Genomic DNA, 22,331 nt, shown 5'->3' with positions numbered 1-22,331 from the left:
AGTGTTTTGATTGGTTTGTTGGTTAACGGTTTGATTACATTTGGTTGTTGATTTTAGGTTGGCACCGTGAAGAATACTCGTTACATCACCGTGACGTCGACTTTCGAGAAGACGTTGGAGCAGGAAACAGCTACCATCACTCCTTCGTTGGTCGAACCGCTGACGGAAAACATCCTCGCCACAACGACTCACCTAGATAAGGAAAGTAATTTGCTGGATTCCAGTATTGCAACTCTTCCTCCAATTACCCTAACGGGTGATATGGGGACTCCTCCGCTGGAAACGTTGACAGAAACATTCAGCACTACCCAGGCTATGTTGAAGACCCACATTCTTCCGGTTATCCGAGAAGGTGCGGACGCTACGAGTTACACGCTGATTCAAACCTATCACATTACACGGTTGGTGACTGCCACGAAAACACTTCCCCCGATGGAACTGTACCATTTCGTACCGTCGAAGACGTTGAACGAGTTCAACAGCCGCCTGGATGAGGCCGGTTCAGAGTTGCACTTGGAGTTGGAGTTTGGCGATGACAACGAAGAGGATGAAGACAAGCCTAAACTTCCCTCGGATCTGGACCTGTCCAGCATTGGATCCGATTTTGATTTATCGGAGGTCGACAAGACTAACATTCCGGTGAATATTCGACCGAAGAAGAGGATCGCTGGTCACAAGGAAGGTAACAAGATAACCACGGAAGCTCCCGTTACGACTCCAAGTCTCACACCGGATCAGCTGCAACAGTTGGCACTGCTAAGGCTACTGAATCCGGCAGCGGCAGCTCAGATTCCTTCGGTGATCACCTCATCCAAACCAGTCGTGAAACTGGAAACGGTCTACGAATCGCACGTCCTCCCGATCATCAACGGTCAGAACACCATCTTCAGCACCATTTCGCGTCCGATCGGAACCATCACCAAGACAAACTACGAAGTCGTCACGACGACACTGCCCTCGCTGCCCATTCCTCCGATTCCACAGCTGAACCCATTCCAGCCGCAGCCCCAGGTGCAGCTTCAATCAACGCCCGTCGTCACGCAAACCGTCGTCACCGAAACGAACAGCAAGGTGCTGAAGCTGACCTTCGGCGCGAAGACGGCCTACACGACACTGTACTCGACAACCGTGGTACCAACGCAGCTGACCACCTACCTGACGCAGTCCGTTGCCGTTCAACCGACGGCGGCCGCTTTCCCGGGCTACTTCCCGGCACCGTACGCTCCCTTCCCGTACGTGGGATAGACAGCATGAGGTACTATCAACTTTTAGGTTAGAATAACGAATTTTCTAGGACAATAATTTAGATTTAATTGTAGTGTAACGCGCCCGACTCGATTCCCATCCCTTCGGCTAGTGATGTGTGGAGCATTCTTATGCGTGTCTTACCACCCCGTTCTCGCACTAATGATCCCTTTTGAGGTGGAAGAGCTAAATTTATGTTTCTTTGTTGATCGTTGAATGTCGCGGGAGTGCGTGGTACGCAATAAAAAAACAGAACGCAGCTACCGTGAAGGAAACACGGGTAATTACCAGTTTCTTAGTGCTTCCCCATGTGTTGTTGGCCCGGAACGATGGCTACAGCCTACTTCGTCGGTTTTCCGTGCGATAAATTTTGCCAAGTAGTTGAAAAATCTGCGAGGGTTGGCTAAATTGCACGTTGATACAAGATTGATGGCTTTGTCGAACAAGGGGTAACTGGATGTTTTTTTTTCGAAAAGTAAAATTTGACAGGTTTCACAAATAACCTCACTTTTATTTCCATTTCAAAAATTTATTGAACATACATTTGACGAAAGAATGGAGCCTATTTCTAAGCGAACCCAGAAGCATCCCAATCCCGTTTACGCACGATTGACCTGTGAGTACCGATAAGACGATCGACTGCTCACAGGACAGCGGCACCAGCGCCGGACGGCATCCAATCCAATCAAAATCTAATATCATTCGGTCAGGTAAAGAAAACGGAACTTACTTCTTCAGTTTCCTGCAGGAAGTTATTGTTCCCGAGTATAACGAACAAGGGGTGGCACGGTCATAATAAAAACAACAACAACAACAACCATTATTTCAAACCCTCGCCTTCCTGATAGCCGTAATAAAGAAGCGCCATTGTTTACCGCCTGCTTGGATGACGGGCGGGATGGGGGAGCTGATTGCAACGTCTCTAAGAAGTTGTCTAGAAGCATAAATTTCCCTGATATACGATTATCACTTGCTTATGGGTTTTGCGTTGTTTACCTATGACGGCGAGAACGACATTTTTACGACCATATGGGCTGGGCTATTTAATAACGTTGCCGTTGTCGGTTGGTCGATCCGGAAAACTGGAACCGGTCGTGGGTGTCGTCCTTGTGCGAAAGTTTGTTTGTTCAGTTCCGACAATCGCTCGTAAGGGCGGATTTTCGAACCGATCAATTTCCCGGAGGCTTCCGAGCGAAAAATTAAATATTTGCCTATTCTAAAATATTGCTTTCGAAATTCCACCAGAGGCGCTGTCATAAAATGAAACGAAACGAAACGAGCGAAATATTTCAGGGTTGCGTACCATGTCGGAAACTTTTTTGGCGAGTAACGAAAGGGTTCGGTGATGATGGCAACATTGATGGTCAGCCTTAACGATTGCTGAGGTCATCAACGTCGTTAGCCGTTTATCGCCTTGCGTGTGGCACGTAAGAGTATTGAGTTTTGGTCGGATCAAGGAATTTTTTTGATTGGCACTATTTTGAGGATCAAAAGATTGATGTGTGTCGATATTAGAATGACGTGATGATTTTTTTTTGTATTTCGGGGTAGATCCATTCTTAGATCATTCTGGGTCCCTGGGAACTGTTGAATTAGCGAGCCCTCTGAGATCGAAAAAACTGGTACAGATGCTTTTTATGGTGATAAAATGTCAAATTTTTGGGCAAATCGAAAAGAAACCTTGGTTTCAAGGAAAATACCAAATTTGACGCTGTTGTGTAGCCATATTTGAGTAATACTTTCGAAACAAGAGGATCAGGTTGAAACGTTGAACAAATTCTACTGTGAAAGAATATTGCAATAACACAATATTTTCAGATATTTTACAAAAAAATTCTCCTACAATCCTGGATTCAGTGCCATAAGCTGCCTGATACCCCAGTCAAAATTCACGAAAATAACGTCAATTTTTTCTAAGAAGTTCGAATATCTGAATTTGGTATTGTGAGTTTGTTCACGAGTTCCTGGAAATATTCTGTTCAGGCTAAAAGGATCCTTATATCTAGGTATTCTGGTTATTTTTTTCCTGAATTTCTGATTTATTAGACCCTTTTTCTTGATACTTATATTGCCGAATAGATTCCTGAGATCGAAGATTTCTACTCCGTAACCTGAACTCCATAACTGCCACTCTTGAATCAAGTGCATTGGATTATCGGAGAATCGATTCCTCTGCTCTCATTCAGTATAGAAACATTCCGATTGGGCATCTCTCATCGCACTAAATCTCGGTGGGGATGTAACTGCGCTGTTTTGTAATAATTTGTTTCAATGGCTTTGCTCAACTTTACCTTCTGTGAAACGACCCATTTTTCTTCCGTTGACTACACTATATCTGCACGAGCTAAAACGGGAGCTCGACGTTTAGCAGCGAAAACATCGTCGTTGGCGTACTTGCAGAACAAAACACATTTTTAAAAAGTCTGTCAAGAATATTGTGGATTGAGTCACGGCTTATGTAAAGCATACACCATGCGGGTTCAGACGAATCTTTTTTGTTCGTGTTTATTTTCCGACGGCCTATGTCCGCGTTGACCCCGACAGCAGAGAAGTGACTTCACTGTCGGGACCCCTAGATATCGGCCCATCAACATATGGACCGGGTCTAACGGGTTCGCGTTCCGTACAAGATTTTCCACCTCAAAAAATCTCAACGACCTCGGCTGGGATTGAACCTAGACCCACTGGGATGAGAAGTGGTCACGCGTACCACCATTACCTACCGTCGCGAAAAAGTTCAACAATACCACTCAACATTTGTCTGGACGAGATTGAATCATCGTCTGCCTTGGGTTCGTGTGAGTTGTTTGCTAAGTTTTTCGTTTTTTTTGTCTTTGCTGACAATACCGCCTCCGACAAGGAAGCCGAAACTTCTGTGCGCGACACACCTCCATCAGCTATGCGAAAATGATGAAAAAGGTGTGTCAGTAATGTCAGAGACATAACCGAAGGGAAATAGAATGCACTTTAGGCTGTAAATACGAATGCTGCAATTTTTACTATCTTCTGAAAGATTGTATTAAAACTAGTGATGGAAATACCGAAATATCGGAGATCATACATCGAAATCTAAAATATTTGAACACATGGTTTCTGAAAAGGGCCTTTAATAACTTGAATTCATACGACAACATCAATAATATCTTGCAGAAGATTCGCATTATCAACATAAAAAATATTCTATTTCATTTTGATTATGTCTCTGACATGTCCCATTGGTTTATTAACCTGTGAATCGTCAAAATGTAATAAATTACCGAACCATTACTAAGCCATCAGCAGTGTCTAAGATACTTGAAATGGTTGTTTCTACGGGTAAACACTAATCTTCTAGATTTTACGTCAATTTGCTTTGGCACAAATAGAAGCAGTGTATACAGATTTGAAAGCTGCATTCGTAATGTAGTAACTGTCATGACTGGACGCATGACTGAATTTTGTTGAATGGCTAGGTTCGAGTCCCTCGTGTACAGTTTGGCACGTCTCTTCGTTATTCCCGAAAAAATGTGGCGAAGTCACTCAAAGTAGCAACGTGGAATCTCTATTGCTCGTATTGTTTTTCAACGTTTTTGCTGGATCATTGATGCAAACTAATTAACCCTAGAATGTTGCACTTGCGTTTTCCACCCTAGAACGTTGCACTGGGGTACAAATGTACCCCACGCGTTTGATCGCAATTTTCACAGGTAAAAATGCAAACAAATAAATGTATAATACATCATTTTCTTCGTATTTTAATTGCAAAAACAGCTGTGCGAGGTAAAGTACGGAATTTATTGAATCAATGATACAGACATTGGCTTGAACAAAAAAAATTGAAAGAGTCGCGGTTTTCACTTTCTTAACAAAAATTACTATAACTTTGCGAATTTTCAACCGATTTGAAAAAAAATCAAATGATTCTAAAAGTTGAATGAATTGTCTAGAAACGGTATAAAATGGAATTTCGACATTTTTGAAAAAGTGCAATTATTTTGGAGAGTGAATGTTTAAAAATCGGGTTTTGGAAAATACCACGAAATGGGGTGGAAATTGAAATGTAAAAAATATTTCTGATCAGTAATACATTGGTAACACGCAACGTTACTGCTATAGCAGTAACTGTGCGCAAATTATATTTGCGAGTCATTAAAAATAAACAATAAAACAATAAAAATCAGCAAGCAAACCTGAGAACGATTTTTTTTCTAATTCAAAATTTAATTAAATAATTGAGTAAATGATTAAAAACGATTATATAATACTAATTGTTACATATGTAGTAAAACAACTAGTATTTAAACTGGTATTGTCGCGAATCACATTGTCACTGACAGCACGAAACCTGACGAAAACATTAACGACGACCGTACACTGGGGTACAAATGTACCCCACGCCAACTTTGTCACCTACTTCCACGAAGGCTATAAGCAAACTGGCTATACAACCTTGTCCTACTCTTACCAGGAACTCTAAATTGTGGTTAGGGTCCAGGGTCAGTAAACGCCGAATTCTCATCTTCACACGGCTCCAAAGAAGACGTGGGGTACATTTGTACCCCACGTGCAACGTGCTAGGGTTAACGTCGATGATTTAAAGTTACCAATCGACGACTACGTCCGCTTTAAAGGGAATCTGGATTCATGGCTAGTGTCCTGGAAAACTGGCAAACTGCGAAATGAGAAATTGTAAATTTCCACCGCGTAGTCAGCCCGATATGTTTCCAACACTAAATCGATGGGATCTTGAAAGCAATCCGAAAGCTAGGTTTTATTTTTAAAATCCGTCGATAATTTAGGAATTCGAACTGTATGTAATACGTGATACTGTTCGCTGGTTCGCCCACTGTCTGAAAATACTTCTTCAATTTGGAGTACTCATAGCTTACTTGGAACTTAAACAACACACTTAAATTCAATTACCTACTAGTAGGTAAGGTTAATCTGCTGTCTTTGATTCGCTGCCATAAATCAAGAGGCAGGGATTGATTTTTTTACTCCAAATGAAATGGATGAAATTTAGTCAGCTTTGAGGTATATTTAATTATTTTTTGGTAAAATCGCCTTGTCTTTCTTTCATTTTTCGTTGGAGGAGGTAGGGTGCACAGGCTTCAGATTACCTACTGCTGGATAATGCAAGTTTTCCGTCAACGAAAAAAATTACTCGCCAAAAATTCTCTCTCGCTCTCTGCTTGGCTTTCGCGCCGCCTCACAATGGTCTAGAAGTTCGACTCCCGAGACACAATGTGGGACAATATAGGGACCATACTGAGCCCGCTACAGTTAATCAACTCTATAATGCACCAAAAATATACCATCCTTGGTATTGTCCTTTGAAAACAGGATTGATAAAACTGCGAAAAGTGTTGGTTTTTCTCAACGTAATCAGTTCATTCCTATTATATTTTGTAGTAACTTCGACTAATCTTTCAATACAAGCGTTTCAAAATGTCGGACAAACAGGAGTGATAGTTTTTGAGCGGTAATAAATTGTTATTGTACTGAACGGAAATGCAGAATTTTTGCACCAATCAGTAGAAAAAATGTTCACTAATTTTATATTAATTTTCGAAGTACTATCTATATGTGATATAAATAACGATAGTTGGATTCTTGGACTTGGATCATCTTATTGATTCTGGGATAATTACATTCTTGGATGCATGAGTTCTAATATTAATAATGTGGATTCGTGGGCTACTTGATTTATATCTGAACGGATTTACAGTTTTATAAATCCATGGATTGGAATAAAAAAATCAAAGATTCTTGCATTTGTATATTGTTGAATTCAAAGATCCTTATATTTGTAATTGACCGGATGCTTCATTCCTGACTTCGCGTTGAACATAGAAGTTTCGAAATTGTTTATTTATTGAAGGATTGTTCCCAACACTTGTAACTATTTATAAGAAGATGTATTGTATTCCGGTTTTCTTCCAAGCTTAAAAAGTGACCTGATTCTTGGTTTTCTATACTTCAAAATTCCTGATTTCAGGGAATTGAGGATTCCTGGATTCCTTTACTCTTAGATCATTATTTGGGCACTTGAAGGTTGGGTAAATTTTATTCTTGGATCTGTGGAGGATTTTATTCTGTATGCTGTAATAACTTTTCAATTTGATGGAGCTTAAATTCACTAATTCTTGGATATATGGGCTTCATGGGCTTTTGGATCCAAATATTCTATTCGTAAGTTTGTACATTCTTGGATTTCTTGACTTCTGTATCTTAAATTCTTTGTCAAATATACTTAGATTGATTAGCTATAAGAAGATCATATTTTAGGATTATATCATAAAGGAATAAAGTCCGAGATTACAGAATTCTTGGATTGATATTTTTATTGCTATTGCTTATGGGTTAGGTGAATAATTTATTGAACTCCGAGAATCTTCGATACCTAGGGTCCTGGGAATTTTAATTTCTGGTGTACAAGATTCCTTTGTCTATATAATTTAACATTCTTAAATTATTTAATCCTTGTTTTTTCTTTGGTGGATTCTTGTATATTCCTGTATTCTATGATTTTATAATATTATGCTGAATTTTCTAACTCTCGAATGATTGTGGTCCAGGATTCTGAGATTTGCGGATTTGTGGATTCCACAATTCTTGGACTGTTTGATTCATACATTTCTAAATACATAAATTTTTACACCCTTAGATGAATTAGATTTTCGGTGAAATTGAATTCCACTCATCCAGCTTGGAATCATGAATTTTTACATTTTGTTGACTTTTCTATTTGAAGATACTTGGGTTCTTCCTTTCTTGGTCATTTGGACTTCTGGGATCATATATTCTTGGACGATTGGATTTAAGGATTAATGGTTTTCTACACCCTCGGAATTCTTGGTTTCGGATATTCGGTTTGAGATTCTTGGTTTACTGTATTCTTGAATTCACTAATTCTTCGATTCTTGTAGATTGTTAGATTCAAGGATCTTTATGTGTTTTAGTTCCTGATTGCTTGTAGTTCAGAATCCTGTCTTCTTTATTCCAAGGGTGGATTAGGAAGAACCGGGAATTATTTGTTGCTACATGAGTTTTCTAAATGAGCAACTATTAATTTTTGTGATTTGGGATTTGTGATCATCACCGCTAGTAATATTGGAATTGACGGCTATCGATTCTTTTCAGTAAAAAGGAACCGATTGCCGTCCATTACAATTAAATATTATTTTATGGATCGTAAACGCAAATTTTTCTTGAGTCAAATAGTACTCAATAAATTACCAAATTACAAATTACTTGGATTCCTATTCGTCTATTTTTCAACACTCCTGAATTAATGAAATTTAGGGTTCCAGGATTGCTTCATTAGTCGATGCTTGGATTATGTATTCTACAATTTCTAAATCAGTCCAAATTCCGTACGGATACTTAGCTTATCGTTTTCAGGGTTTCCAGGATTCTTGAATTTCATACTTTCAAGATTTTTGCATTTCTGTATTCCGGAGTTTTTGAGTGCCGTAATCCCTGCATTTGAAGATCCCTGAATTATTTGCTTCATGATCTTCTGGTATCAAGATTTCATTTCTACCTAATCTTCGATTCGAATAGTACACCTGTTGGATTTTTTCGTCCCTGAATCTGTATATTACTAGCTATCTTCGTTCTTGGACTCAAGGATTCTACTATCTCTGGTACTTGAATTTCTAGGTTATTGAGATTCTCAGTAATGTATTTTATTCGGTTATTCTTTCTGAGTTAATTATTACATGGATTCCTGGTCTCTTACATTTCAAGAGTTCCTGGGTTTATGGAGTCGAGGATCTATGAATAATTTAAACTTTTCAATTCCTGAATTGTAAAAAAATCGTATGAATTCCTGGTTGTTCAGTTCTTGGATTCCATGATCGTGAAATGTTTGATTTTTTAGGATTCCGTGGTGCTCCAAATTTATTAATTACTGGGCACTTAGGGCTGTTTTCCTTAGTTTCTGCGTTTGTAGGTTAACAATTTTGATCGGAATATTAATCCTTTTTCTGGGATTCTGATTTGTGACTTGCTAATTTATCGTGTTTAATGATTGATTGATTTCTTAGTCATGTCATTTACTTCACTCAACAGGAATCTCAAAATTACAGGATTTTAGTCAGTATGTCGGGATACCTAGACATAAGATATCTTGTATTCCAGATCAATCTGATTTCTGATTTAATTACATCATGAAGTTTTAGATACACTCTTCTCAATGTCAATTAGAAAGACCTGTAAGCCAATAATCTGCTGCGAAGTTTATTGGAAAAGTTGCCCAAAATTACACAACGAGATTGTTATGCCAAGGATCGGATTGGAATCTTTTACTTCGAGATCCATGAATATCATAAATTTATCGATTAAATAAATTGGTATGTATTAAAATCGAATTGGATCTGAAATTTCTAGGTTTCAACATGGACTAGCAACCCTTATTCACTGAATTATCAAAGTTATTCATTCGTTAGCGCACTGTATTTTCAAACTCCCACATTTCTATTCTAGAATCTTTGCGCCATTACATTCATTGATCGATGAATTTATTACCCTGAATCTGCATTGTAAGTAGGGGTTTCTCCACTACTTAAGTTCAAACTTTTTCCTGTCTGGCAGACCCTTATTGACAGGGCGGCTTTGGCACTTCAGTCAGAATTTCGGATTTCCTTACATAACCAGAAAAGGTAAACAGGTGCTCCCTTATTGGAACCGCCCTAGCGACGATGGCGAATTAACGCCGGATCTACTCCTTGTGAGATGTCCCAGAAGTCACGGCAGTGTAATTCTCAAGGGGCACCTTTGGTCTGCCTGCTTCGCTCTCCTTAACTGTTAGCTGTGAAGGAGAGCGGTTCATTCGGCTGAACCTTCACTGCGATGGCGGAAGGCATCTTCTGGGTCCTGATTGAGAAAGCAAGTAGCGCCTTGGCGCTTAGCTAAGCTTGTTCTCGGACCAAGCTTTTCTTTCGCGAATGGCACGCCCAATTTCGCGGAATGGACTGTCCAGCAGGAACTTGTTCACGATCGAAAAGAACTTTTCCTTGCCAAAAAATCTGCCTCATCTCAACTGTCATCCGAAATGACCAGCATAACCAGCAACTTCATTTTTTTTTTTTGGCAAAAGAAGAATGGTAGCCTATTTAAACTTTATGCTAACTATACAAATTCACACAAAACAAATTATCTAACCTATCTGCACGAACAAAACCGTCCAGAAACGCAACATCGAAAAAAATTGACATCTAAATGTAAAGGGTAAAGAGCAGCGGGTAGTATCATATTCTGTAAACAAATACACTCTATAGAGTGTATAGACGAAAATAAGTAAATTTCACCCAGTGCTAAATTGTTACCCTGATGGATTACAGTAGTACGACGAATCGATTCTTCAAACGAGTATGGTTCCATCGAATCTGAGTCCCGGTGAATTTTGCTGTGGTGTTTCCCAGAATGCAGAACAAAATAAGCTATTCGTCATAATATGAAACAGGTCTCATGGATTCATGCAATCTAACATTCACTCGGTCATTGTTCAGTAAGCTGACCACCTTATTCTACCGTTATGATGATCGTATGATCGTTTCATAGAATCGGGTATGTCAGAATTCCATATTCTTACAATACTAGTTTGCTTATTGCACTGCAGACCCCATGGAATCCTGAGTTGGCGATCTCCTGGATTTCGGCATTCCATCATTCGAGAAGCCATAAATTTCAAAATATGTGCTTCGGCTCCTATATTACTAGTTTCCTAAGTATGTGGAATCTGAATGTCTTAGCTTTTGTAGCCCACTTCTGGAATAGCTTTTATATCGTTATAGATTCTAGGAAAGGCTCATATTCTTACTGTGGGGATTAAATCAATTTTTTTATAATGCTTATACTTGACATGGTTAGTTATGGTAATTTCACGGTTCTTAATTCGAATATCTAACACTCTTTTCACTTATCACAAGGATTAATTAAACGCGGTAGATTTCTTTCCGAGTTCTATTCCCACCCGATGGCTCGCACTCATTTCTTTCCACAGTTCGCACTCATTTTACTGATTTACAAATGCCGAGGGTTAAACTAAGAGCAGATTTTTGTCTCTTAGTAATTTTCTTAAAACACCTTTTAATTCACATTTCATTGATGCCATACATTTCACTGAAATTTTTTTTCTTTCGAAAAATAAACTAATGTACTCTGCATTCACGTGGTCAGGAAACTTTTTGGATATTCTTTTAAACTGATTTCACTGATATTACCGAAATTACAGAATTCACTTATATCACTGATTTCGCACATTTTACTGAACATATTGCTTCCACTAATTACACATGGTTTGCGTTCTCAATGACTTTTTGCACAGCAGCAAACTGATGTCCCGAAAGTAAACATTATTTCGTTATGCATAAAACAAACTACAACGCGACACTATTTATAAGCGGTAAAATTCTGTTTTTTTCTTATCGCCACAGTTTACACAAAACAAATCGGAAACACGTTCTGATGCACTCCAAAGCCCTCTTGGTTGTATCCGCCCCTTTCATCATTGATTCTGATTCCCCACAGGTCCAACTCCGCAGGTATTTTGCTCGCTTTGGCACCTTTCCCCCGCAAGGTAGAACAAAAAACAACCAGTTGTCTGTGAGAAAGTTCACTTGTGGGATAAAATGAATGCAAACAGTGCAGGTGTGTGTTATCTGTACTTGGTGCCCACTGTTTACCATCTTTTAAAGCGCAGATGGGGTGAAAGATCACTCCAGTGCTGCAGTCTGACACTCTCGCCGTCGCATTCGACCACAGTCTAGGTGCTTCCCGGATCGCACTCGACGGGGGACCCCTTTCCTGAGCCTAGCTCGAAACCCCAAGTCATGGCATCCTGTATGGCTGCAGAGAAGAATGTTTTACTACCGTGTGAAACTTGACTTTTAAGTTAATTGACAACCCCTTTGTGTCACACGATGGCAACCAGATTCGCACCTCCAGCCATCGCCGCCTGCCACGCGACGTACATCAAAAGTCTTTGCTCGCACTTGTCGCTCGTTTTGTCCGCTATAAAGGGTTAAGGGGTTCTGTGCAGCAGAATTGCACAATAGAGGGTGAATTGGTGATGGTGCTACCGACCCTAGCTATAGGGAGAGAATCGTTTTACCAACGGACCGGAGCGATCAATCGAACAGGTGGTTGTCTTGTTTGGGCAATGAAACAAAACCACCGTTCTTTGTTCCCGATCCAAACAACGGGACAACACACGGTTGATTGGAGACGCACATAAACTGCACATGTAGGTTACTTTCGGTTTGGAATGGTAGAGGGAGCGCAGCCTGGCGAGGGGTTGACACATTTGTTCCATATTGTGTCGTGTGTTAGCAGGGGCACATAAAATGAGGGTGTTTATTAGTGTGAAACTTTGCCGAGCTGAGGGTGAAAACTAGGACAAGTGGGGATTTTTGTGAAGAACTCACGTGTGGTTTGATAAGTGTTGGCATAATTGTATTCAGTGGCCCGGCGGGGGATTGGTATTCAGGTGTTTTTGCTTTGTTTTACTTTCTAATGAGGGAAGTTTTCGTAAGTTACCGAAGGATCGGAATGTATTGTTTGGCTGAAGCAACTTCAATAGTTCGGGAACATTCGAATATCAATCTAAGTAACCCGATTTTCAAAGTAATTTACATTTAATAGTTCACGTGAACTCATCTGCTAAATATTATCACACAGAACAGACATAAAAGTAAAAAAAAAACATTTCAAAAAACCTTCAACGTTCAAATGAAAATATTGTACTCTTCCCACCAACCTGGACTCCGCACTTTTAAAGTGCGAGTGATCAAACTGCTACTGAAAACTGCGAGCTGTCAAAACACATGTATTTCAAGTGATAGAGATGGTACTTCCATAGACAGACCAGTCGAACTAACCAGTCTATGAGAAGAGTTTAATAGAAGAATAGTAAGTGCGCATTGCGATTAGAATCCAGTTTATAAGCCACAAGCAATACGTTTCAAATCATCATCGCACTCAAATTCGCACACGTGATCCACCCTTGCATCGAAGTTTGCACGCAATATTGTTAGTCCATCGTAGCGAAGGCGTTGTATTAGTTTAAAGGTGCGCCGACAATGAAGCCCAATCTATCTATCGAACCAGTCAGTCAAAGTAACCGTCTTTCGGAGAACTTGCAGGAAAAGTATTAGTGTTGAATGAAATAATATCATGGCAAATTATTTCAATCAACGAATTCACTCCGCATGAATGTTTAGTAAAACTTGCTCTAAGTTACTCAAAGTTATAGAAAAAATTGTGGTTGCCAGAAACAAAGAAAAATAGTCATCGTTTTATGCAGTGTTGCGAATTTCTCTGTACGGGACTCTATAATACACAGACTTTAGATAGTAGTTTCTAGTATAGACACTTTATACACAGACTAGCGAAGTGTCAAAAAGTGTAGCCAAACGTTTATGGTTGCTAGTTTTACAGTTTTTCCCTCCGCTACTCTATTATATAAAGTGTCTGTAGTTTCTAGTTGTTGCTATTTCAGAACGACAGACTAGCTACTTACACACATCGTAAACTTTTCTTGAACGTCAGTTTTCTGTGGTATTACTGGAACCAAAGTCTAATAAGATTTAATTATTTCATTGCTACTACCACCAATTCAATCCATTCCATTTTTTGTGTAAGTCAATCGAAAACTACCGACACCGACAGCCTCCCTAGAGAGATCAACAGCTTCCGAACATTCGGAACAGCTGATTACCGGGTACCGACTTCCTTCTACAAACGAACAAGTTTTCCCCTCCACATAAGAACATGGCAGCTTGACACGGGAACGCTGCTTGCCCCTCCAACAACGCAACGGGAAACTCAAACTAACAAAACACATTACAGACTGCGAACAAGAAAATTCACTCCAACAATTTTGTTTCGTTCCATCCGATCCGCTCCACCACATCCGACGGTCGGTCGGTCGCTCGATTGGCTCATCCCTCTAGATCTGGGGCTGTGTACAACACAACGGCGAAAGAGTACGAGACGAATTAAAAGCCAACATGTGTTCTACAAGAAGCTTTCACTTTTGATGACGACAAGTTCTTACGTTTTCTTGTACTTGCTTTCGGATGTGCCGGCTGTAGGTTTTATGATTTAAGGTGAAAAACGAGGAAAACTACATGTACCTTTTACCTCCGCGGAATTATCAAAGTAACGCCATATTTTAATACCAAAAAAAAAAACTTCACATTTTTCATCAACGTACCCATGACTTTTTCTCACGTTCGCCTTGCTATTGTGTGCGATAATGACGTCCTCAGTTCTAGGGCGACAGAGCCGACGCAAGAAAGCTCAACGGATTTGACGTAATAGCAGGTAGGCCTGTAAAATCTTGACTTAAGAAGTGCTTTTCCGTACAGGATAAAAGTGCTCCAAACGTCAACATTCGAAAGGAACTGGCAGTCATCTGGGCAGTAGGAAGTACGAAAAACGCTAACCAGGGATGCCACATTGATATCTATGTTTCGGTCAAAAAAATCTTTTTACCATCTGTGATGACTGAAACAGGAAAAAAATCTGTGAAAATCTGTGATATATTTCCCTAAAATCTGTGAAAAATCACAATATTTTCAAAAATCTGTGGAAATCTGTGAAATTTTCATCAAAATGCCAAAAATCTGTCATCTGTGAAAAAGAATCTGTTATCAAAAATTGTGCAAAAAATCTGTGACATTACAGAAAAATCTGTGAATATGGTAACCCTGACGTCAACCCTAGTACCTGGCAAGGATGCCACATTGACAGTTGTGATTTAGTGAATCTTTTCACCGTCTGTGATGACTAATGCAGAAAAAAATCCGGCAAAATCGGTGTAAAACTTCCAAATTTTTTTGTGAAATTCGTCATATTTTCTTAAATCTGTAGAAATCTGTGAAAATTTCATAAAATCCCCAAAAAAAACTGTCCTCTGTGAAAAAGAATCTGTGACCAAAAATCGATAAATAAATCTGTGGCATTACAGCAAAATCTGCGAATATGGCAACCCTTGCGCCTGGATGGTTCGGCGCTGTGTCACAACTTGTTGAGATTGCGACGAAAAAACACGGATTTACTTTCTGCCGGGAAATAAGTTTCCGGCTCGGGTGTGTGCTGCTTTCGGAAAAAGGAATGCTCGATGGTGGGCGTTGTTGCTGGATTTTCTGGATCAGCAAGTAAACTTTCGATTTGAATTTGAAATCTCAAAAACACCGAGAAGGTTGGGAGTGAGGCTACGACCATGCATAAACACGCTTTTTGTCAGAACATTGTTTGACTTAGCTACCAGGGATGCCACATTGAAATCTGTGTTTCGGTCAAAAAATCTTTTTACCATCTGTGATGACTAAAACAGGAAAAAATCTGTGAAAATCTGTGATATATTTCCAAACAATCTGAAAAAAATCACAATTTTCCAAAAATCTGTGAAAATCTGTGAAATTTTTATCAAAATGCCAAAAATCTGTCACCGGTGAAAAAGAATCTGTGATTAAAAATTGTGAAAAAAATCTGTGACATTACAAAAAAATTTGTGAATATGGTAACCCTGATAGCTACTCGCTCTATTCTGAATGTGAACCTTTCATTTGGTACCAATCGAATCAGGGATGCCGGGTTATATTTCTTGAAATCCGTGCGCAGCGTATGTAAAAAACTGTGCAAATCTTTGTTAAGGAAAACGTACAAATTTTTCTCAAAACAAGAAGTGACGACCATTTTTTGTTAGTTTTTCAAGGCAAAAATTGAGCGCGAGGTCAAAAGTTAACCCATTCATTCCCATGTTGTTATTTCAATTAGTCTGATTGTGTTCCGATGGAGCAGTGCTGTCAGGAGCAGTTTACATTGACGACGAAAAAATAATTTTTCATATATCTTCGTTATGTTGCAACATTATTGAAAACTGATAAAATTTATCAATTTAGACTGTCTTTGGCTACGTTTTCCACTTAACTGAACGATTGTAAATATACTAGGAGAATTGTATTGAGCATTGAAAGGTAAAAATTGAGTAGCTTGTAGCACTGCGAGGAAAGCACCTATTTTTATGAAAAAAGGCTTTTCGTGTATCTTTACCCCACCTTTTTCTAGGAAAAATAGTTTTGAAACCCTACATGCACTGGAAAAAAGTTGGGCATGACAGGGTTAAGAAATCAGTGCTAGTCCGTGCATTATAATAGAAATCTGTGTATTAAAACAGAAGTCTTGGGAATATGTGCAGTTTCAAAAATCTGTGCAGAACATTGAACATCTGTTAATCACAGATCTGTGTATCTGGCATCCCTGCAATCGACATACACGCTGAATTTTATTTATACATCGATAGCATACTTTTCTATCTGCCTCTCGTTTCTTCTGTAGTAAATTTTATACATTGGATATATTCGGTCTATCCACTCATTGACAGCTTACTAGAAGTACATGCAAGAAAAACCTCAGCAGAATAGAAGAGACGGAAATGGAAAGTATGCTAACTCTGCATATTTTTGTTTCTCAGTGTACGCTACTGCCATACAGTGATGGCAGATTGTCTTTACATTGATTCCGCAGATGTGAGCACTCAGAAGCCAAATTAGTTTTTTTTAAGTTACCTTCAAAACAGACAGACCTTCAAAACAGACAGAGATGAAAACACGTCAGGTGTATGCACGCATCATTGCTTTGCCTTCCTTTTTTATCAGGTTTAGAGAAAAGGTAGGGTCAATTTGTGAAAATATTTGAAGTAAAACTCTTTAAAGATCTCACGAAGGTTTGCTTTCATAATTCTCGCGTGTTTTATGAATAGGGCCAATAAGCATACTGTCAAAAATCACTTTGGGAGGAAATTCTGAACAAACCAATAATCGCCGATTATAAATCAGGCGAAAGAGAATTCTTTTCACTTTTATAAAATATTAGCATCAATTCTCTGTGAGTTTTGGTTTGTCCTGAATTTGCTTATAGGTCGTTTACAAAAAACACGAGGATTGCTGAAAATTGTTAGATTTCGCCGGAGTGTAGCTCAAAAACATTATTAATTCTGTACTGTTCGTAGAAGGTGGCTCGAGCGTGGTGTAAGCTGCCAAATCCAGCTGAATTATTTTGCCATATCCTCGGATCGCTTGCCATACAAAGTATTTCTGGCGATTTTTAACAGCTTCCTGCCTTTTCCAATTAATGTGAAGCTTCCTTGAAATGTTGGGTCGCTTTAATTACCTGCTGTATATTAGGAGAGATATTCATAGCCAATTAGTTACTGCATATTTCCTGTCATGTATGTTCCGTCAACCGTGACAGCAAACTTCGCTAGAACCTTCAAATACAGTTTACCAGTATGTGTTCAAGATACCAATTATTGCCGCTCGATCCGTCACTTTCTGAAAGTAACTTTTGTAACTGTTCAGTTGTCAATCACAAACCTTACCGAAACATTCGAATGGCTCTTGAACGCACGTGTCATCTTCTCCTGACCGTTTCCGTTAACTGGACGTGATACACGATACTCAAGTGTTTTTAGAATCGGGCTGTGAAGTGCTAAGAATTGTTCCGAGGTGCGCGAGTAGAATCTTCCCGCGTATGTTTCTCTGACAAGCTTCTGTACTCAAAACCATTCAAAAGCATATAACTAAACATTACACATTTAACTATGTTTCAGATAAATTGTGTTTTTTCTGCATTGTTTGAAAAAGGATCGATTATATATGTTGCAATTCTATCCTGGACAGCCCGTTTCAAAATTATGATTTTAACGTAAACAACACAGATTTAAAATTCGAAAAAAAAAACCCTCAGGATGAAAAGGGTCCTACATCGAAACGTAGGAGTAACAAGAATTACTAAACTAAAACTACTAAATTTTCCAGTATGTACGGTTAGCGTAAATAACAGTAAACATGATTTTTTGAACACTGTCGAAGTCACGGCTCTCATTGGTTCTTTGTGTGCTGACAAAATTAGTGTGTGGCAAAAGTTACGCCTTCATTTAGTTTGTTGCTAAATCTTTGTCTATAAAAGAACGAACACCGGTTAACTATTTTTCACATTGTGCTTAGCGGGCGAATCGATTAAGGTAGAAGGTTTCAATGATGCTCGAAGGAAAAGAACAATAAGCAAAAGAGAATAAGAGGAAGAATAGACAAGCAGTGCTTGCTTACATGGGCTCGGCGTGGATTTCTGATGGTTAAATTAAAGAACATACTTGTATCAGATTCGCGGACGATTAATATGCTGACGCAAATTGTTCACTGACGAAATTAGTCGGTTAATTAGTCAGTCTATCTCGAAGCCCCCAATTTCGTCGGTCAACTGAACTGTCAAATGTTCTATAGGGTACTGCTTAAGGAACACCCTATTTTAAACAATATCTTGTAAATGAAAAGCTCCGGTGTCTTCGATGAAGTTTTCTAAAATATTTACTAATTTTGGTCAAAAAAATAATCATAAATTTTCATCAATAATAATCAGGTATGTTAGATTGTTTCAGTTTTAAGTAAATAGACAGAAATGATATCTATAAAACTGTGTTTCTATGAAACAAACTGAACCTTTATTTTAAAGCAAAATGAAAAATTTTGCATGTCTTCAGCAAACTTTTCTAAAATTAGTCTTTTTAAATCTCGTTGAAGGTACCCAGGATCGCATATTTGTCCCATTTTCTATAACATTTCCTATCTTCATGAGACTAACTTACGGTCATAAGCAGTACGGCTTTTGGGAAAATTAGAACCACCCTAGCTGTAATGTAAGCAAAAAGAAGAGGCTAACAAAATAAAAGAAAATAAAAACAAAATTTGCATTCTAGCTCACTTTGCAATGGTGCCAAAATCTCCAATTCATTTTATGATTTTTTACTTCAACCAGTATTTGATACAACCTTTGACGTCACTCGAAAGCAAGATACTTCAACCAGTATTCAATTTTAAAGTCTTCCACCTTCGTTCATTAACAACCTGACTGAAGATGTCGAGTACCTTCAGTTCATCGGAAGTATAATTTCATTATGCAATCTAAGCAGTAAATCATACAAGTCAACAGCTGTCAACAGCAAGAGAATGGCATCTTTAACATTTTCAAGCATTATTTAGGTTATACGAATTTAGTACAATTTTATTCGGTAATTCAACTCAGCGACAGCATGGAACTAAAATTCACTTCCCAAATGAAATTAAACCCAAATACACATCAACAGTCTTTCCATTAACATCGACAAGTTTGCACCCGTGTACAAAATTTCGTGCACGCGTTCAACCTCAAACATGCTTTGCCTTTATGTACAGGTTCACATCGAACACCGAACCCAAGCGAACGATGTGCAAACTTAGGTTTAAACACCGTGTACGTACACCGTGTGCGTACATGAGAAAGGCACACACAAAACAGAATGAGTCAATGCTAGTGATGGTGGATGAGAGAAAGAGAAAACTAGTATCAAGAACCTGTGTGTACGAACACGATGTACGTACGTGAGGTTCGGTTGTGCAGACGAACATGTGCTCGTGTTTTGGTACGCATTAGCGCGTTCGAGTTTGCACACGAAATGATGGTGTAGGATGAGCACAGAACTAGAGCGAACATGCTGTTCGATGTTCATTTGGGAAGACTGCACATCAACGAATGGGTGATGAGGCAAACAACCAAACCATGGTACCTTACACGCAGTAGGACAGGTATGCAATTGATTGTTCTTCGAAGCTTGCTTGATAAACACATAAGAAATTTTGCTGACTTGACACGACAGTTTTGGTTAAAAATCAATGTGAGATGCTCCTTGCAAACCCCCAGACCTACTATTTCTTTCCCCGAAAGCAGACTTCCCATGAACATCGACAAGTTTGTGCCTGTGTACAAAATTTCGTGCATGCGTTCAACCTGAAACATGTTTCGTCTCGATGTACATTAGACTGCCCAGAAAAATGATGAATTTTTGAAAACTCAATCGGCCCACCCCTGAGTCGATTCCTAATCTCACCAGGAGTACTTGCACCAAATTTGAAGCAAATCGGACAAGTCTAACTACCGGACTAACGTGCCTTAAGTTTGCATGGAATTTTTCAACAATTCACATGGAGAATACGCACTAGTTCGTATTTTCGCCGCTAGGTGGCACTATATCCATCGTATTATCACTGTAAGTGAAACTAAGAAAGATAATTTAATTTTCTACAACTTTGTCGAAGACTGCTAGTAAATCCGGCTTTGTTAAAAGAAGTTACTAAACTCTTAACGAAGTGATGTCTGAGTCAGTTTTGCATGGGGCCTAGCAGTGCATGGTTGTGTATCAGTACTCGAGTCCTGCGAACATTTTTGTGAAATAATGGTTAGATTTACCTGAATAGTATGTTTATAAGAATTGTAGTAAATAATACGAGTTACGTTTTGGTTAGAAAATTTTAGTTCCACCTGTGACCGCATAGAGGGCGCCACCACTAACTTTTCATAGAAGAGATTTAGAGTATCAAGATGTTCGGAAGAAATACTAAAAAATGCCTATTCTATAACTTTGTAGAAGACACCAAATTTCTATCTCTCTCCGTTGAAAAGTTAGTGCAGGCGCCCTCTATGCGGTAACATGTGGAACTCAAATGTTCTGATCCAAGCATGACTCGTATTATTTGCTATAATTCTTCTGAACATACCATTGAGCTAAACCTAACGATAATTTCACAAAAAATGTTTAGTTCGTGTGAATCGAGTACTGATACACAACCATGCACTGTTAGGCCCCATGCAAAACTGACTCAGACATCACTTCGTTAAGAGTTTAATAACTTCTTTTAACAAAGCTGGATTTACTAGCAGTCTTCGACAAAGTTGTAGGCAATTAAATTATCTTTCGTATTTTCACTCACAGTGATAATACGATGCATACAGTGCCACCTTGCGGTGAAATTGCGAGCTGGTGGGTTTTCTCCATGTAAATTGTTGAAAAATCCCATACAAACTTCAGGCACGTTGGTCCGGTAGTTAGACATGTCCAATTTGCTTCAAATTTGGCGCAAGTATTCCTGGTGGGACTAGGAATCGACTCAGGGGTGGGCCGATAGGGGTCATTTTTTCCCGTCACTCTAATGTACATGTTCGCCTCGAAAGTCGAACCCAAACGAACGATGTTCAAACTCTAGTTGGAACATCTGTGTGCTTACACCGGGTGCATATACGAGAACGGTTCACACTAGGCAAAAAGAATCAACGCTAGTGATGATGAGTGAACATTGTGTACGATGTTCATTTGGGAAGACTGCCCGAAAGACACAAAGGTCGAAATACAACGATGAAAAATTGAGTAGACTAAACACATCAGAAGTAGAGATTTAAATTCCCATTCAATTTCGAAGTATTTTTTTACATTTACAAATAATATGTGAACAATAATTCTCAAACGATCTTTCGAAAGCCCTATTTTAAGCAAATCCCTTAATATGGAGCACCAACAGAACAGAAGTTTTGATATAAGTTCACTTCACTGATTTGTCTGCAATATCATCATGGTGGTGATGGAAGATGGACGAAGTTCAAAACTTTTTGAGCGACTTAGTAGAATGTCACAACTAATCCTATTAAGGGGGGTAAAGGTTTCAGCGTGAAAAAAACACTTTAGTTTGGCGATTTTTTTAGAACTTTGCGTGAAGCAAATTCAATAATATGCTGCAATTTTTCTATTCAAAAAATTCAAAAATATCGACAAACGACTCAGTTACGGAGCTTTTTGTACAACATGATTTGCGGTGTTACCTGCAGTTATGTAGCTATACATCGAGAAAAGATAGATAGCCACATTTTTGCTGTACTATCTCCTGACCGGTCTTTCCAATTCGTTTATCTCCCGTAATTTCTGTCTCTCCAACTTTTCACTTTGCGCCGGGTAGTTCATGAAAGAACTAGCCTGAAAAAGACCTATTCTAAAGAGCTGATCCAGATATATTCAGTCGCGACGAATATCGCGAAAGTGCCCCCAAATAAGCTGAGTATTGTGATACCCTATCTATGACAAGTAAATGGTATTATTGACGACAAGTATTTTATAAAGAGTACTGCGTCTACATTCCCGCGTACAAAGTTGAGATTGACGGCGTTATCACCAACTAGTTTTAAATGCTATTTAAAAGCCGCTTTTGGCAAAATATATGGCGATATTATTG

The 22,331-nt window shown here is 38.9% G+C and overlaps 1 protein-coding gene across 1 annotated transcript in view; it reads left to right on the top strand.

Annotated features, from left to right (window-relative positions):
* The window catches only part of LOC131691058 (mucin-2), a 610,571-nt gene extending 588,780 nt beyond the window's left edge, over window positions 1-21,791 (top strand). The window contains exon 10 of the mRNA XM_058977218.1: window positions 58-21,791. Within this exon, the coding sequence (XP_058833201.1) occupies window positions 58-1,245 (1,188 nt within the window). The 3' untranslated portion in view covers window positions 1,246-21,791. The remainder of the gene's footprint in view (window positions 1-57) is intronic.
* The last annotated feature ends 540 nt before the right edge of the window (window positions 21,792-22,331 follow it).

This window comes from Topomyia yanbarensis, chromosome 3, assembly GCF_030247195.1.
Source record: "Topomyia yanbarensis strain Yona2022 chromosome 3, ASM3024719v1, whole genome shotgun sequence".
Lineage (NCBI taxonomy): Eukaryota > Metazoa > Arthropoda > Insecta > Diptera > Culicidae > Topomyia > Topomyia yanbarensis.
Note: the sequence above shows the minus strand (reverse complement) of the source record. Positions and strands in the feature narration are given on the sequence as shown.